Here is a 17,918-nt window from a genome sequence, read left to right on the forward strand (position 1 = left end):
TTTATCAGCCGTTAATATTTTCTATTATAACACATAATGTGGCACTTATGAATTGTTGAATAAATATTTCAATGTAATTTCGAATTATTTCTATAAGGAACAAATATACACAGAATACAACGAATGTGATACAAAAATGAAAATAACGTCGATCGGCTTGCCGTAGATCGAAGATATTATTTTCCACGTCGCCTCTCTCTCTTTCTCTCCATCTCGATCCTATTCCTCTACCCTGTTTCGTCCCGAGGACTTTTTCATAAGGGAAATCCTTTCTTTCCTCGACATCCTAGATAAGAATCTACAAGGCAATGTCATAGCTAACGGAATATTTAGGACATCTGCGCGCGAGATAGCTCACGAATGAAAAGTCGACATTGGAGATGAATGTAAACGTTCCTGAATCATTTTAAAAGTGACTTTATAAGTCTCGGTAAATGATCTTTTTACATCTTGCGTTTTTCGCGATAAAATAAAAAAAAATAGAAATATTAAATATATCATAGAATTTTCAATTGTTCAAACAAATAAAAAATTATTTAAAATATAAGAAAGAAGATCGTGACGAATAAACGAGATAATTTTGAGCTCTTTGGCAAAAAAGCGATTTAATATATGTATGGTTCTTTTAAATGACGAATCAAGAATTCATCTCGATATCTCGACTTTACTTTTGTCACACTCTTGCGTAACATCTTTTTTGCTCTACCTTTACATTCCCTTTTTTCATGCACGTAACATTCTCGTTCTTCCTCTCACTTTCTCACTGTCTTTAGATATACTTATGTACAGACTGCGAATAAATGATAACTTACACACTATCTTATTCTGCGACAGCATTCACTGTCTACTGGGAGTACCCCTAAAGCTTAGCATCCATCCTGCTGTTTTTAGTCAATTAAATCATCACACGATATCACAATTTTTATCAGTAACAATTAATGCGAATTTATATAAATATTTGTTTATATTATTATCGACGAGCTTGACTTTTTAATAAATACTTGTGATAATGTCTATTTTTGTGATAATGTCTCCTCTTTAATAGTAACTGTTTCCTCACATGCAAACCATCTATGAAATGTGAATTAATAATAAAAGCATTTCGTAAAATTTGGCCTATTTCATATTATATATTATCTTGTTACTTCCAAAAATTCTATTATATTCTTTAATAAAATAATAAGATTATAAAAAATGTAATATAAGCTAAGAAAGACTAAATGAAAGGACTCCAATTATCGAACGTAAAAATTCTTTAATCGTTAAGACATCAAAAAGTTTAAAATTTTAAATCATGTTCCGGTTATGGAACTCAAATCAGTGATACGGGAACACCCGGTAGGCAGCGAACAAGAACGAGATTAACTTAATAATATGCCGTGTGTATTATACATATGTACATACATGACAAACACAAAAGCGTATGGTGTAAGAGGAGCGTAGTTGGTTATAGTAAATTAATTAGCTGATTGAATCTATGGCTGTGTTCCAAATTTACTGTCACGCTGAAAATCTATTACTTACGTTACATATACTATAGATTTTCAGCACTGACAGTGAATTTTAGAACATAGCTTTCATGAAGTGAAGGAGGATGGGGGCAAGGGATAAGTTACATTCGCTCGTATTTCGCGTGTACTTCGCGTACAAAAAAGTAACATTGCTTCATCGTGCAATTTGTCCCGTTCGGGCAAAATCAGAGAAGTATGGCGCCAAGTACGGCGATGGGACAGAAAAGTTGGCTGGGATTTTTCGCCCGTTGTTTACTTATGGAAATAGTGGTAAACACAAGCCGGTCTAGCCGGCTTGCCGCGAGAGTGTACGAACTGGGAAAGTAAAATGCTAACATGTCTTTTGCTATTTCGTTCGGAAACGTCATCGTCGCTTCGGCATCCTTTGATTTTTCACGGATACACTCAGGATAAGATATTATTTTTTCTACTTTTTTTTTGGGAAAAGATTTGGAGAATTTCCACTGCCAAATAAACGGATAGATAAATATACATTTTTAAGAAATTAATTAAATAGTTTGAAATATATACATCGCTTACTTGCTAAAATAACGACGTAACTCAAAAATTGTCATTTTTCAGTTGTTAATACAAAAATAGAACGATCCTTTAACTTTCTTAATTTTGGTAAATCGGCGTAACTGAATTGCAAACATTTATTACAAGAGAAACATTAAAAAAAATATTTGTGTAAAATTACATGATTATGCTGGGTTTTTTTCGATATAGCATGTAATATTGGAGCCTACATGGAAAATTATAAATTATATTAATTTCATATGCAATATGTATTTTCGAGATTCCATTGAATATGGAATTTTACATACAAAATAACGTCTCACGCTAGGAGCATGCTTATAGTAAAATCTTGGTATGTTATACGTACACTGTTAATGAAGCTTTACATGTAAATGAAGCTGATGGTTACGAACGAAATTAAAAGTAATGAATGATTTAACTGAAAATTAAGTTACAGTAGTTACTTAAATGTAATGAACGTGTACATTAAATTTACGAAATTTAATGTACTTTTAATAAAATTTTATGAAAAGTACATTAAATTTCATAAATTTTCATGAAAAATACATTAAATTTTATATATATATACACAAATATACTTTTTAATTATAAATACATTAAATTTAATGTAATGTCATGAAATTAAATTCAAATTAAATTCAATTATGTAACTTAAAAGTTAATGAAATCTAAGAACATTTCTAACAGTGTACATGCTTTTACAAAAACGTATAATTTTCCTATGACCGTCTCGTATATGACTTTATATACTAATATTTACCTCATATACTGATATTTACAAAATTTTAATGATTAAAAACATTCAACCTCATTTTCTGAAAAACTTGATTTTTTCAATTATGTCATTGTTCCGGCAAATAAACGATATAAACATGTATATTTATCTCTTTATCAAGTTTAGATTAGCATTATTCAATTAAAAAATAAATTAATATAAAGAGATATCTATACAGTGTAAAGATATTTATAAAAAATAAAATATGTAAAGGTATTTGTACAGTGTTAAATTCATGATATTAAATTATACCCAATTTGAGTTTCGAGCTGTTTTTTTAAGTAATAATTAATTATATACAGACATTTTTATTTTGGAAAAATGTTTCGTATATATAGAATGTATTAAACTTCAAAAATATATTCGACAGGAGACGCTCCCGCGTCTCTTGATTAAAGAAAGTTGTTCTGAATACCTGAGCGAACGTGACGATTTGATAGACGGCTCTTCATACGCTCTAAATATACACCGAGAAAAACTCAAGGATAATACAACGATATATCCACAGAAGACTTTTCTCTTCACTTTTATCTGGACATTATCGAATCGTCAAAAAATTATCGTGTTGAAAAAGATATTTCTGATGCAAGTAAAATTCATGTTATTTAATAATTAAAGATTACTAATAAATTTATATTTATCACTCCAAGTTAATTTTTATTAATCGATGTGTTAAATGAATTTCAGCAGGTCTTTATTTTTCTTCAGCAGTAATAATTTATTGGCGATCCAAATTTCGGCAAGCTACTTGAGTACCTTGATCGATCGGAAGTCTTGCGCCCCGCCGATGTGCATTAAGTCTTCTCTTGGCTCCTCTTGCTCTGAGTGCTTGGGGCCCAAGGTCACAACGAATGGTATTCGCCCAGCACGAGGCCGCTGTGGTAACTCGCATGCGACGTGGACATCCCCATGGAGCCCATACCTTGATAAGCGCCCATGCCCATGCCGTTCATCGACATGGTGTTCATGGTGTTGACGCTTTGCATGGTGTTGGACAACATCGTCGAGGGGCCCATCGGGCTCAACCCGCCCATGGAAGGGGCGATGGCACCCATCTGCATCGACGTTGCAGTGTGCGGTAAGGACTTCTGTAGATCCGCGGAGGTTGGCGTTCCGATTAGATAGTCCTGTCATAGAAAATTCTCATGTTTCTCTAATCTATTTCTATACAAGTTATAAAATATAAATATATGTGTCACTCTGTTATAGCATTCAAATATCAAACGCATGTTCTTAGACCTTTGCATTCGTGAATTAAGAAAGTCTAGAATTATTATATTTTCGAGATATCGAATATTTTTAAATATTAATATTTTTGAATCTCTCTCTCCTTAACTTTTCATATATCGGAATAAAATAATAATTTTCCACTTTCGTTGTCATAGAAAGACAGTATATAACAATTTCTTCATTTTCAAAGAGAATGCGAAAAATAATAAAAAAAAAGGAGTACTGCATTTTTCTATCCCTCGTGGTTTCGCTTTACAAAAGATTAAAGTAACGTGTACGAGCAGAAAATAAACATTCAAGATTATTTCGTCGTCCTACCTGTGGATAGTATTGCATGTAATCTAGCTGACTTTTCTGTTGAGCGCAGCTAGGTGGTGGTGGTGGCAAGGTGGCAGCAGGATGGACTAAACCATGGGCGCCGTGAGTGCCCACCTGGATATGATGCTGTAACTGATGATGGAGGTTCCTCTTATCGTCGCCGCTTTCGCTACTCGTGTCGTGGTGCTGCATGTGTGGATGACTCAAGGTCGAGCTATGGCCTTGGTGATACGAATGCGGACTGGAAACTGAGACGGAAGCTGGTGGCGGAAGTTGGTACATGCTAGAGGTTTGCTGATGGTCCACCATCTGTTGCTGTTGCTGCTGTTGCTGTTGAACCGCGCAGGAAGACGGCTGTTGTTGCTGTTGCTGCTGGCCAGACTGCCGCTTCGTCTCGTCGCCGCTCTCGCTGCTGGAATCCCCGAGACCTCCGCCGTGAGTTTTATCCTCTCTCTGGCCACTGAAATTGCAAAGCAGTGTTTGCCTTTCAAAAAAAAAAAACAGCTGGCCTTTTTTGCGAAGATATACTACGTTTCGCGTACAAAAAATTCCAAGTAAAAGACGACGGGTTAAACAGTCGGTTTTAAACAAATTGTTATGCTAATTACATCATTATTATACACCACGTTTAAAAGTTGTTATGCTAATTATACTATTATCAAATGTAATCTTAAAAGTATATTCCTCTCTCTTTTTCTCTGTCTCTCTTCCTATCTCATTATTTGTTCCCCTTATTTAAAAAAAATTAATTATTAATTCTTTATTACAAAAATTAAAATACCGATAATTAAGAGTGATATTAACTCTGTGTCTAGAAATTTATAATTACTTCAAAACAAATAATTTGCATCGAATACTAAGTAAGCTGCGTAATTAAAAGTGATGCAAATTGTATAATATTAATATACGTTCGTCATCGATTCCCATTAGAGACATGTTCTTCATTATTCCATTATAAAGACATCCTAGGGGCACACTTTAATTGCATTCGCAGGCGCGAGCGTCACGTTTAAAGCAGAGGGTAAACCAGCGATGCTGATCGGCGAGGCTGGAGAATCGAAATAATATCGCTTAAGATAACGCCGATGTCGGTGCGTAAAGTACCGAGAAGAGGGTATATTCTGCCTTTTTCGTACTTGTGAATTAAGGGCGGGCACCGAGTGCAGGGAGGCAGGGTACGGTCTTAAAGAGGTGTGTAGTGGAAAGAGAAAAGAGACAGAATAAGGAAAAAAAAAAGTATGAGAGAAAAGGCGAGAGAGACGCTCTCGGCGTCTCGTAAACTCAATTTAGCGGCCTGGACCTCCTCGAAGCACGTGGGACCTACGGGCCCGACTGAACCCCCTTCGCCTACCTCTCCTTCTATTCCTCTCCTTTTCTGTCTCCCTTAGTCTTTCCCACTTTCTCTTTGTCTATCTCCTCCAGGTACCAGCAATCGTTAAGCGCTTGTTTTACAAGTCGTTTAGACGTGAGACCGGTGATATCGCACTGTTCAAGGCAAGTGCTGCGACACTTGTCTATGGGGTGTTTCCGAGAACCGGTCTTTGGTACGAGAGAGAACTACCGGAGTGATAAGGGAGCACGGAAGATATCTGAACTCTCGAAATCATAGTTTCAAAGAACAATGCTGATAAAAGTTTTGTTTGCGGTATATCGCCGCAAAATTTCTAGCAAACTTTGAAAAACTAAGATAAAGTAAAAAATTCAGATATTATATAATATTTTTCTCTCAGTGTATATATATATATATTGAAATTTTTAAAAAGAGAATGTTTTTTTCTAATTTAATGCTAATCGCGTTTGTTAATATTAAGAGAGTAAACGTGTTTCAGCTAATGTCAAATTTAAATTCTGATAAGTCTACATATTTCGATATTGTAGCTATAACAAAATTATCTCTGTCTGCCATAAAGACTAGACGATTTAATACAAAATTCATACAGAATGGAAAACTAAACTCACAAGAAGATTATATTAGTATCAGTCTCTACATATAAAGACGAATTATATAATAATATATGATCGACAATAAGAGCAAATTCTATAAATTACATTAAAGGTACATACAGAATAACTGCCTCCATATTCATTTTTTCCATTACTATCAGTCGTAGCCATATCGATTTCTTACAATTAATTTTTTTACGAAAGTTACGATTTCTGACTAGCTGCCAATTCTGTATAATCGTATAAAAACGAGATCCGGACGTATTGAAACAATGTAAGACCGAATCTATCGTAAAGATCTTCTTTGTACCACCCGTTACATGGTAGAACCTATAACCGGACGGAGGTGTCCCCAGGTATGCCTTATCCGTCCGTAGATCGCGCAGTAAATTTATCCTCGTTGCGCCGCACGGCTACGAAAGAACGGAATCTTTCGGGTATTATTATTTTCATTAGGATTTGTGACTCATCGCGTGTAGGAGACATTTATTTCGAAGCCCCGTCGCCATGACACTTATTCCGCGTCTCCGGGATCGACGCTTCACTCTTCTTTTCTTTTCTTTCCTCGACGAGCACGTGGAATCGAGGAGAGATAGAAAGAGAAAGAGAAAGAGAAATTTCTTAAATGTTGGAAGCTTCAACGATTTAACCCCCCAATGGGAATAATTAATAATTATCTCCGTGCAATTTGTCATCCTATTATCTTCGCGATAATCTTTAAATCAATTTTTGTCTCTGCTTTTTTTTAGATTTTTACAATGATAAACGCTGATATGCTAAATTCAATTGGGCAGTTTTTTATCGTACAAAATAATTGATTGTAAAAATATGCACAAAGTATCAGATAAAGAAGTGTTCACTAATTTCAATAGTGTTTATAATTAGATTAAAAACATTATATTTTAATAAAATGTTATATTTAATTAATGGGAATAAATTTTATAATTCTCTAATATTTACACTATACATAAATTTTATATTATTATATTGTATAATAAGGCAATATGTATAAAACTGTGTCATCATATTCATTTTTTTTCATATTATCCATTAACACAGTCGTAGCCAAATCTATTTCTTGAAATTAGTCTATCTGTACGAAAGTTACAATTTCTAATTAGCTGGAGCGTCATTTCTGTATCATCGCACATAAACATTTTGTAAAACATTACATAGTCGCAATTTTCGTTCTTCAAAACATTATACTTAATAACCATAAAAACAATAGACCAGATTTTTTACTTTAGACATTCTGTTTAGACATCTGCTCGCTTCGCCCGTGTCGAGATCAACGTCAAGGATTATAAAAAATGCCAGGAATGTGAAGAGATTTTATCTGTGGATGGTCCTACGTGAGTCGCCGTTGTCTCACGAAAAATGGAGACGAATCGATCTCAGCGACCGCTACGGAATTTCGAAGTAAATCTTATTTACGGACCAGCCGATTAATAAAACTAGCCGCGCCTTCGTCGTTATCTTTCTCGCACCGACCGGTGTCATAAAATTGGGATTAACGACTCAGCTACTTCATCGAAAATATACAAGCAAATTTTTTTTAACAAATTTAAATTATTTAAACTAGATAATTACCATTATATTGGTTTATCTAGATTTTTGGTAGATGCACTCTATTATATAATTTACTATAATCCACTTATTTTAATGTTATATTGAGAAAAAAATTGCAATTATCATAATTTAACTACAATTTATAATCATTTCCAATGTCAACTATACATTTTTTAGTATATCTATAAATATGTATAATTATCAGGAGACAGGCAGTGTCTCTAAGTTATTACTAACATTATACCAGTAATAACAATAAAAATGAAGCGGCTGTAACCATAATTATTTTACCATGCAATTACAGTACTTTTCTCTCAGTGTACATGTTGAATTCAAGTTTTAAATCTATGTTCCGCGTAAATTCTAGGAGCGGAATTTAAGGATCACGTAACGTCGATCCAGCAAATTATGTTGCACGCCATGTGAGAGCAGTTTTACGAAAGATGGTACCCTTTAATTGGGTGGTGCAAATAACGCATAAATAACCAGAGAAACGTGATGCCGCCGCTGCTCATTCATGGAGGTCGACTACGGTGAGATGCCGTCTATATAGGGCGATGGGGGGAGGGGGGGGGGGGAGGTATTAGCATAATTCCTAATTTAATTTCTCGATAAATTCCTGATCGCACGCTCGCCACGAAATGAGATGCTATCGCGGCACCACTAATTCGCGTCTAAGTTTATATCGCCTGGGACTGGCGCGGGGCCCGATAGCATCTTCCTCCCCTTTTGTCTCCCTGTCTCTTTCTTTCCGTGTCGGGGCCTCCTCGTAAAATCGGATTATATCGGCTCTGTCGCCCCTGCGATGTCGCGTACTTTATTCCGGTTTGCGGTGCGGTATCGTCGTCGGGAAACGAGTTTGCGGGGTCAGAGTGCGAGCGAAGACTTCTAACGAGTTCTATTTTTCGTGTTTCCTTCCTGCGCTTTTCCGTACCGTTAAAAGTATCCTGACGAATAGAAAATTGTACATTTTAAGAGCCGTATGTAAATATATATTGTTACATAAATTATATTGATATTGATATAATTATATCAATATTGTTACAAAAAGAAGAAAATATTGTAGGCTATAGCAACAACTCCTCTTAGCGAGCCTCTTAGGAGATTGTTAGTTTAATTTAGCATTTCTATATGTAACTGTCGAATTTATTTTTCGCATTCCAAAAGTCCCACGCAACCGTTTCGCTCTCGAAAAGAACGCCAGTTTCGCCTCCGGGATTACTTAACTCACTGAAGAAGGCAGAAAGGCAAACTCGGGGCCCGTAGAGCAAATTGAAAATCGGCTGACTCGTTTGTCGGCCTCGGGGTTCCGAGGAAAAAACGGCGGATTTTCCTGAGGCTCTCTCGGCCTCGGAAGGTCTGTCCATTGCTCCCGGCAGGTGAGCACGTCGAGGAAGTTACTGGCAGCTGATTCCATAAACAGATAGGAAAGGAGAGTTTCCACAGCCTAAAATAATGGGGGGCAGCGTACCGTGTACACATCGTACGAGTCTCTGTTTGTAAACTACGGCTCTCGCCTCCTTTACCTGCGGGATTCTCTCGGGTCCTGTGAAACGTCCGGGCGAATTTCTCGCGCGCGTGCAACGGATACGGGATCATCCGCGGAAAATTCACCAGCGCGAGAAAATCCGAGAATTATAGCCGATGCAATTTTGGCTGGTTTAATTTCCGGTGCTATAAACATAAATGTATTTTAAACTATATCAAACGAGTTTTTATTGCGACGCACACAGAGGTCAAAAATTCTTCCTGAGCAAGAATTGAATTTAGACTTAATAAAGAATAATGCTAGAATTTAAAAAAGATACAGATTTAAAAATAATTTTGTTAAACAATCAAAATAATCATGTAGGAAATTCATCATGAGCAATGTTACAAAAAAATTGACATTCTAGCAATCAGTGTCTGAGCGTCCTACTACTTAAATAGTTTTACACTCGGTTCTACATAATTAGATAGTCCAACAAAATTCATTTTCAGATCCATATCTAGTTAAATTTTTAGGTACTTTGGCAAAATCGTTCTTTCCATATGAATATTACAAAATTAATGTTCTTTTTATGACAGATTATTACATTATATCAGAATACATTATATCTGAATTACATAAGACCTACAAAGTATCTTCCAAGCAATTAATAATCATTTAGGATTGTGAGTTATGTATTATATAAAGATTCTTGGCTCGTGCGTTGCACGCATTTGTAATCATAAAGACTAACAAAATAATATCTCAACAAAGTGGAGTTTCTCGAGTGAGAAATATATTTGAAGAAATACTCGGAAGAATTACGATGATTCTCACTGACACACTGGTTATTATTCTGATAATGAATGGCGCGTCCCGCGCGTTGCGCCATTTTATTTGTCGCGATTTCACACAATTCGGCGATGGAACGCATCGATGATGTGCCAGAGAATTTGCGTTTTCATGCCAATTGTCGTACGCCCGATTCCGAGGTCTGCCTAAATACGATTCAAGAATCAACACCCGCGGTATCGACGAATTATGCCAAAGTGCAGCAACGCACAGGTTTATCTTCTAGTAAGATAACTCATAAATTCTGGTAAATGACAGCCATAAGCGCTTGATCTTGGCACTGACAACTGCTTTGTTAGCGCAGGATAACGATGTTCATAATTTATTTACTTCTTTGATCGGAATAGAGATAATATTCTTACATTTCTTTTGTATTATATAGTAATTTACATAAAAAGGAGAGAGAAGGAAGGAAGGGGAGAGAGAGAGAGAGAGAGAGAGAGAGAAGGTGGAAGAGGCAAAATCTCGTTTAAACCGAACAGATATTAATAAAAGCAATAAAATTTTATCAACTTAAAATCGATTTTCCCTTGAAAAAAATCCATCATTTTTTTACAATATTCTTAATTTTTAAAGTATTCTTAATTTTTAACATTATTAAATAGTTCTTCAACTAATTCTAAGTTAGACTGTTAAAATATTACATGAGTCTGATAATTACATTCACCATCTAATAATGACAAAACTAAACTAACATCTAACTACTTAATCTAAATTAACGGTTGATCCAATATAAATAAAACGTACACATTTTGTATACCTATATTGCATTCATTTCTTCAATTATAACATAGAATTTTTTCTTCAATATTATAATATTAAATATTTTATACTCTAAATTCACGCATAGGAGGATAAGATAGTACAATTCTAAATGAAATAATATTTGAATTTTCCAATTTTCAAAATACAAATTTATTCCTGTTTGATATCTTTCAGTACCAATGAGAGGTGTACTAAATCTGAACGTCGAAAATTGGATTTAAATTTTATTTCGTTCCAAACTGGACCTTATTACAAATTACCATATAAATTTATGTATATTCACATTCGTATTAGAGAGAACGATTTTCGCACGGTGCGAAGACCTAAAAAATGAAAGTCCCGTTCTATCTTTTTTTCCTATTTGGATACGCCACCACGAAGCGATTGCGGTGGTCGTCTTGGTGGTCAGTCCAGCTTGCTGTTTTCCATAGATCTATCAGAGACGCGTTGTTATTTATAGCGGATCGACGAGATTCCCGCAGGTAGGAGCGGCATCCTCGCGCTCGGCGGTCGCGCGCCACGGCGTTAAAACACTTTCGGTGTTTCTCGATTCTTTAATCCGGATTACCCCGAACCTACCGGTAGTTTTCGGCATACCGCGAGCGTGTCACAAGAGCGAACGGATCTCTCTGTCATCGTCTCGTCAGGACGTCGTGCACTGCGCGCGACCCATTACCGGGACGAAAGGCGTGAAATGGATTTAATCCCGGAAGAAGCGCCGAAGAAGGGACACCCAGCGTGAATCCTTGACCTTCGAAGTATCTTTGTGAGCTGTGAGGTTTAGTGCGTGCGGAAGGAAAGAGTTTTTTATCGATCCTTCGATACAGCAAGGCTAAAGATCCTCATAATGTGTTATCATAAAGTATATTTTATTTATTTTAGAAATTCTCTCTATAGTTTCATGCAATTTTCTTCTCCTTCTTATTGGAAAAATTTGGTCAATTTCAATGTAGGAAATATAAGAAAGTACTAAGATATAAAAACAAATATTATATTATTATAATAGCAGATTTGTTTTACAAATTTTCTGCTATATTCTTAATATTGTTTGTTATACTTCGTGTATTTTTCGGTTCGATACACTTTTCCGATCTCGCGAATACAGAGACAGAATCTAAAATTTCATTCAAATCAAGAAACGTTGTCATTAATATTGAAGCTAAGAAAAATGTAAAAAACAAATATAGGTGACAAAATTTTATTTCAGAGATGTATATGGGATGAATAAAATTTTCCTTAGCGGAGAGTTTGGGATCGTCTACATTTATTAAAATATTTTGCCAAATTATCAAAATACTAAACCATAACCAGATATCTTACAGTTCAGTGTTGATAGATATTTTATGATTAGATAAAAAAAAAAGAACAAAGCTTAGAATGATCTAAATCCATATTTTTTTACATGTATTCTAAATTGAATATTTATCTTAAATTAGTCGATTATATAGTCGTTACGTTCCTTTTACAGATCGAAGAACGCTCGCGCGTCGATCGAAGAGGATGAACGTCCAACCGCAAGACGCCACAAAGGACTCGTCTGAGATTGAAAGGCGCCACTGAATGCGCAATGCCTTTCGCCCCAATGAAAAAAAAGGGGGAAAAACATGCAAGTGGGAAAGAAAGAGACAGAGGAAAGGAGGGCACAGCCATGTTGGATCGTCTCAGCCATTTTTGAGGATGAAAAAAAGGCGGGATAGGGGCTCGCTTCGTGAAAACCGCTTTGAAGAAGACCACGTCAAATCTGACAGCTCGCGGGAAGGGTCCACATATGGGCACGTAAGGGCCGAAAGGGCCCGCCTCGTCCCCGTTGCCGTTGAAAAAGAACGAACCGCTCGGCTCCCCTCTCCGTACTCTCCCGCGATCCCCCGTCTTTTCCTCTTCTTCTTGTTCAGAATCGTGGGGGACAGAGGGGCATTCATTCATGCACGCATTCCCAGAATGCAACGTGCGTGCGAGTGTGTCCGGTACACGCACGGGACCCATGGAAGGGGCCTGCGCGGAGGGATATGGCGGAGAGGAGAACGCGAGTACCGTCTACCATGACGCGGATATCTGCGAAGATCGGAAAAGTATCGATCCAAAAAATACATAGAGTATGACACAAAAGTATTAAAAATATATTAAAAAGTATATGTACACGGAAAAAATTTTATATTAAGTTTTAATACAATTTTAAATTACACTTTACTATGTTTTGTATTTTCAATGGACTCTCACAACATGATTCCGATTTAACTTTTACTATGGTAATATTAATTTTTATCACATAAATAAAGTAACTATTTTGTTAAGCCATATTCTAACATGAAAACAGTTAATTTTTGCTATGGTACGCAAACAAAATTTGCTAGATATATTTGATTTTGTAATAAAAAATTTGTACTATAAAAAAGTGTAAAAATTACGTTATATTGTTGTTTTTAAAAAAATAACTATAGCATTTAAACTTATAATTTACATGAAGACCGCAGCTACTTAATTTTGAACAAGTGAAATTTTAACGGCTAAGGAATTATGCAAATCATGTTAATTCTTATTTATTTTGTAATTACTTAGCGTTAAAATGTCACTTGTTCAAAATTAAGTTTACGTTTATTTGTACATTGAAAATGACACGATCGTTGTCGAAACGTATGTTTGTAATTTGAATATTAAAAGTTATTGTTTTGGCTCGAAGCTCTTCTTTTTTATTTGTAAAAATATATTAGTTGTAGCAGAAAATTTGTAAAAAAAAACATCGGCAATTATTATAAGATTTGCTTTTAATAGCATTTTCTTATATTTCCTATATCAAAAGTGAATGAATTCTTCCATTGAGAAAGAGAAGTACAGAAAATTGCACGAAACTATAGAATGTGTTTCTAAAAATAAATAAATGAATAAATAAAACTTATATATATATATAGTAGGTACAAAGCTGCAGTTGAAGATGATTAATGTACGGATTATAGGTATAGGTATTCCTCGCATACATGATAAATTTCTTCGACACAGTTTCGTTCTAACACAGAGATTGAGAATTGAGGTTTTTCATATATTAATAAAAATATTCAAGAATTATTGGTAGAATAAAAAGCTATATAATAAAGCAGATTTGGTTAAAAAATGGGACAGTATTCATATTAATATAATAAAATATAATAAATTCTTATTTCAATAATTATAAAAATAAAATAATTTTACTAGTTCTTGGAACCTAATCCTTTTTTTTACATTAGTTCTTGGTCTGGTATAACACAATTATACACGAGATTTGGGTCTTTATTCTGTAACCCTTAATAACAGTAATAATGTCGTTATATTGTGACAGTTTTGTACACAATAAGGAAACTGCAACTACAATATAACAATATCATTACAGTTATTAAGAGTACAGAATAGGGACGTTTAATCTAAAAGTGCAGCAAATGTATAGAGGAAAGCCTCCCTATTATGAGATAGGCGTCTAATATAAGATAGCGGCGTTTCTGCTAAACTAATAAACGCTATACATTGGTTCCACCATGAATGTATTGCTCTTGGATTGAAAACTATTTAGTAGAAAATTCGTTATTAGATCATGCCTGTAGTCATCGTAAAACAAGATTTTAGAATTTGGATGTCTTCAAGTTTCATTGAGATGAGTCTTTAAACGTTGTTTATTATTTAATAAATAAATATTTGGCAATAAATTCTTCATGTAGTGATAGAGTAAGGTCGTACTAATAGAAAAACACGGGATATGTTGAATTGTTTAATCACAGAAGTTAGATTTGATAATCGTAAAACCATAAGGCGCGTGGAAATATGTCGAGATACCCAGGGTATTTCTAATATGAAATAACCCATGCTGCTATGTTATAGTGAAAATCGTTGCTAAAGTATAAATGTTATTGTACAATAATAAAAAGGACAACCGGAATGAACGTCGAGTGCCTATTTCTGTAATGCTTGATTCCAACTACCTAAAGACGAATTTTGGGTATAATCTATCGCATGCTCATTTTTCGCGCACGCTGGCTGTTTGTTCATATTTTAGAAACATTAAATAAAGTTTTTTAATTGCACACAATACTGATATACTTTGCGTTTTACTATCGATTTCATCCCATATTAGGAGCACAATTTTTTGACTTTGCAATTTGCTCACTTTTTACATTTTTTTAATTAAAAAAAAAATGGAATTTGAATTAAATTTTATATAACGTTATCTTAAAGCTTATTAAATTCCTTTCAAAATGACTTATTATATTTTAAAATTCTGCCCATAGTCTTCTAGCATTTACCCAAAATGAACTCGGTATCTCATAATAGGGGCCTTTTCTTTACATATATTGTATTTTTTTTCCTTTAGAACGATGTTGACGCCGAGTTTAAAAAAAATGAATATTCTTTTGTGAAAATTGCATAAGCCAAGAGTCGCTTCGACCTTGACGAGGTTGAGCCGCGCCCAATTCTCGCATACGAGTGCGACACGCGACGGAAGTCGTGGAAAATCGCTTAAACATCTGAGCGATTTCCTTGAGCCTGTCTGTCTCGTCTCTCTCGTGAGACTTGTTGAGGTTGCACAACGAGGCCGAATGCGTTCTTGATGCAGAAATATAAACGAATGCAGGACTGCACATAGTAGTGGGCGAGTTTAGGCCGAGTAGCATCGATAAATATCGCGATTGGAGAATCCCGACGAAAATATGCAGATTTAAAAAATATTCAATTATTTTGTAATTATTTTATTTTTAATCACTTTTAAATTATTTTTAATAAAATTTAATTATTTTTTTTTATATAATCGAATACAAATAATTAATAAAATTATTTTCGTGCTATCAATGTAGTCAATTTTAAGAATTATACTTTAAGATATAAAGATGGAAAACTCTTTTTCTCTCTTGTCCTCTGTGTTGCAGAAATCCAAATAACATTTATGATAATCCGTCGCCTAATTCATCGCTTTAATTGTGACATAATGCAGTGTTTAGCGTGTGTATGTTGGATTAATTAACGTGAATGATTTGACATTTAGAGTCCAGAACTTGGAAGCGGATACGGCAGTAGCGGCTACGACACAGCGTTTTGAAGCGAGTTCTCTGATTACAGACACGGGCAGCGCGCTGCCCAGACACCGTGCCCGCTGTAACCGTAAACCAGGGAATGGTACCAGTATTCGTGGCTATTTCGGGGCCACGTCGGCGCTACGATTTGAACGAGTGTCTCCTTCCGCTTGACCCGAAAGCATCTTTATTCGCTTGCAAAAATTTACGCGACGGTTCGCGTCATTCGTGGAGAAAGCGAAATATCAAAGAAACACGCCTTCGGATACACACGCGGTGCATTATGCCATCAATCCATCGAGATTTTTGCGAATAATTCATAACTCCGGGATGTAATAATAACAGTTACTTTCATCAAAATCAATACACGTTCGCCAATACATGATACAATACACGAGCAAAATGTCATTGAATGTAAATTAATCGAAAAGAAAAATGAACGAATTTTAATGCACTGTAAAATATATTTAAGGCAAGTTAAATGTTCGAAATCATCTTATGCATCACCTCATAACGTAATATAATCAACGCGAAATAGAAAGTATTCATATTCATATAATAAAATCATGAATAACGTATTCAATATTATCTACGTGCCGTATAAAATCGAATATTCCAAAGGATCGAATGTCTAAATTATATAACTCGTGAATGATAGAATAAGAATAGAAATTTCATTACCTATTGAGGTAGAGGAAAGCTGTTGCTTAAAATATTCCGCTCGTTTTTTTTTTTTAAGAAACATGTACCGTTTGCTTGTATTATATAATATCATCGATCCAAAAAATCTCTTTTGACAGCATTTCGAGCCTTCGAGTGATTACTGAGGCGGCAGACGTCGAAGTTAGCCAGTTGGACGCCATGTCGAAAGTACCTTAGGGCGTACCGGGTGTACGAAGGGCGAGGTAAAGTAGCGCCACCCTCTTTGTGTCACCGACGAGTCTCTGCTTTTCAGAAGGAGTCAATATTGGCGCAGCCACCCCTGTCTCTAACCCTTACCGACCACCCCCGCGGCCGTTACCGCCCTCTCGACGCCGATTCTCCCATCTGTCTCATTCCACATCCGGCGAAAGTACACTGTCCCTTCCAAAACCCGCTACTTGGATTATTTTTAACCCTCTTGTCTGCGAATCGATACTCGCGGTTAATCAACTGCCGGATAATCGATTAAACAAAATTATCCCGCTAAAATTTGATGAAGTCTATGCAGAAAATGTATGAAAGCGCAAATTTACTTTCCGTCTTGAAGATCAAGAATGTAGATATTATATATATATATATATATATATATACCGGTAATATATTACATAAATACATATGATTCGCATTTTATTAAATTTTGCACAACGTTGCGCAAGCAGTAAAATAATGATTAAAAATTTAATATTTAATATTCATAAAAGGTTTAATAAAAGATATACGTATTGTTCAATCAGGTGAAAAATATGTTAGCAATATTAAACATTAAAATCGTAATTGCGTATCACATTTCATTTTTATTCCATATTATTGCGTAACTTCGCAAAAAGTTCAGCATTGTAGATATGTATTTTTACACTATTACGCAGTAAATCCATCGAGTACTGAAATTCAATCTTTTTATCTCAACTTGATGATGATTATTATTATAATAACATAAAATACTTTTAAAAGTTTCGTACTAAAAATATCTGTTATGCACAGAAATTTTTAATTTAATTTTTAAATTGCCTAACTTTTTATTGTAACAATAAAGTCAGTCTATATATATTATACAGAACCAACTATTATATTTACCAACATAATTATGATGGTCGTAAATGTGAAATTTCAATATTGAAAAAATATATAATTGTCAGATATTACTACCTACGCTTATTAATTATACTTCTTTGTTTTATTCAAATATATATTTGACATTGAAGAAAAATATATTT

At 34.8% G+C, this 17,918-nt stretch overlaps 1 protein-coding gene across 2 annotated transcripts in view; it reads right to left on the bottom strand.

Annotated features, from left to right (window-relative positions):
- Positions 1-3,529: 3,529 nt before the first annotated feature.
- The window catches only part of so (SIX homeobox 1 protein sine oculis), a 33,451-nt gene continuing 19,062 nt past the window's right edge, over positions 3,530-17,918 (bottom strand). For both annotated transcript variants that reach the window (XM_018504985.1, XM_018504978.1), the window contains exons 4-5: positions 4,375-4,834; positions 3,530-3,953 (exon numbers count right to left, since the gene is read on the bottom strand). In XM_018504985.1, the coding sequence (XP_018360487.1) occupies positions 3,669-3,953; positions 4,375-4,834 (745 nt within the window). In that variant the 3' untranslated portion in view covers positions 3,530-3,668. The remainder of the gene's footprint in view (positions 3,954-4,374; positions 4,835-17,918) is intronic.

Source organism: Trachymyrmex cornetzi, unplaced genomic scaffold (assembly GCF_001594075.2).
Source record: "Trachymyrmex cornetzi isolate Tcor2-1 unplaced genomic scaffold, Tcor1.1 scaffold1051, whole genome shotgun sequence".
NCBI classification, from domain to species: domain Eukaryota; kingdom Metazoa; phylum Arthropoda; class Insecta; order Hymenoptera; family Formicidae; genus Trachymyrmex; species Trachymyrmex cornetzi.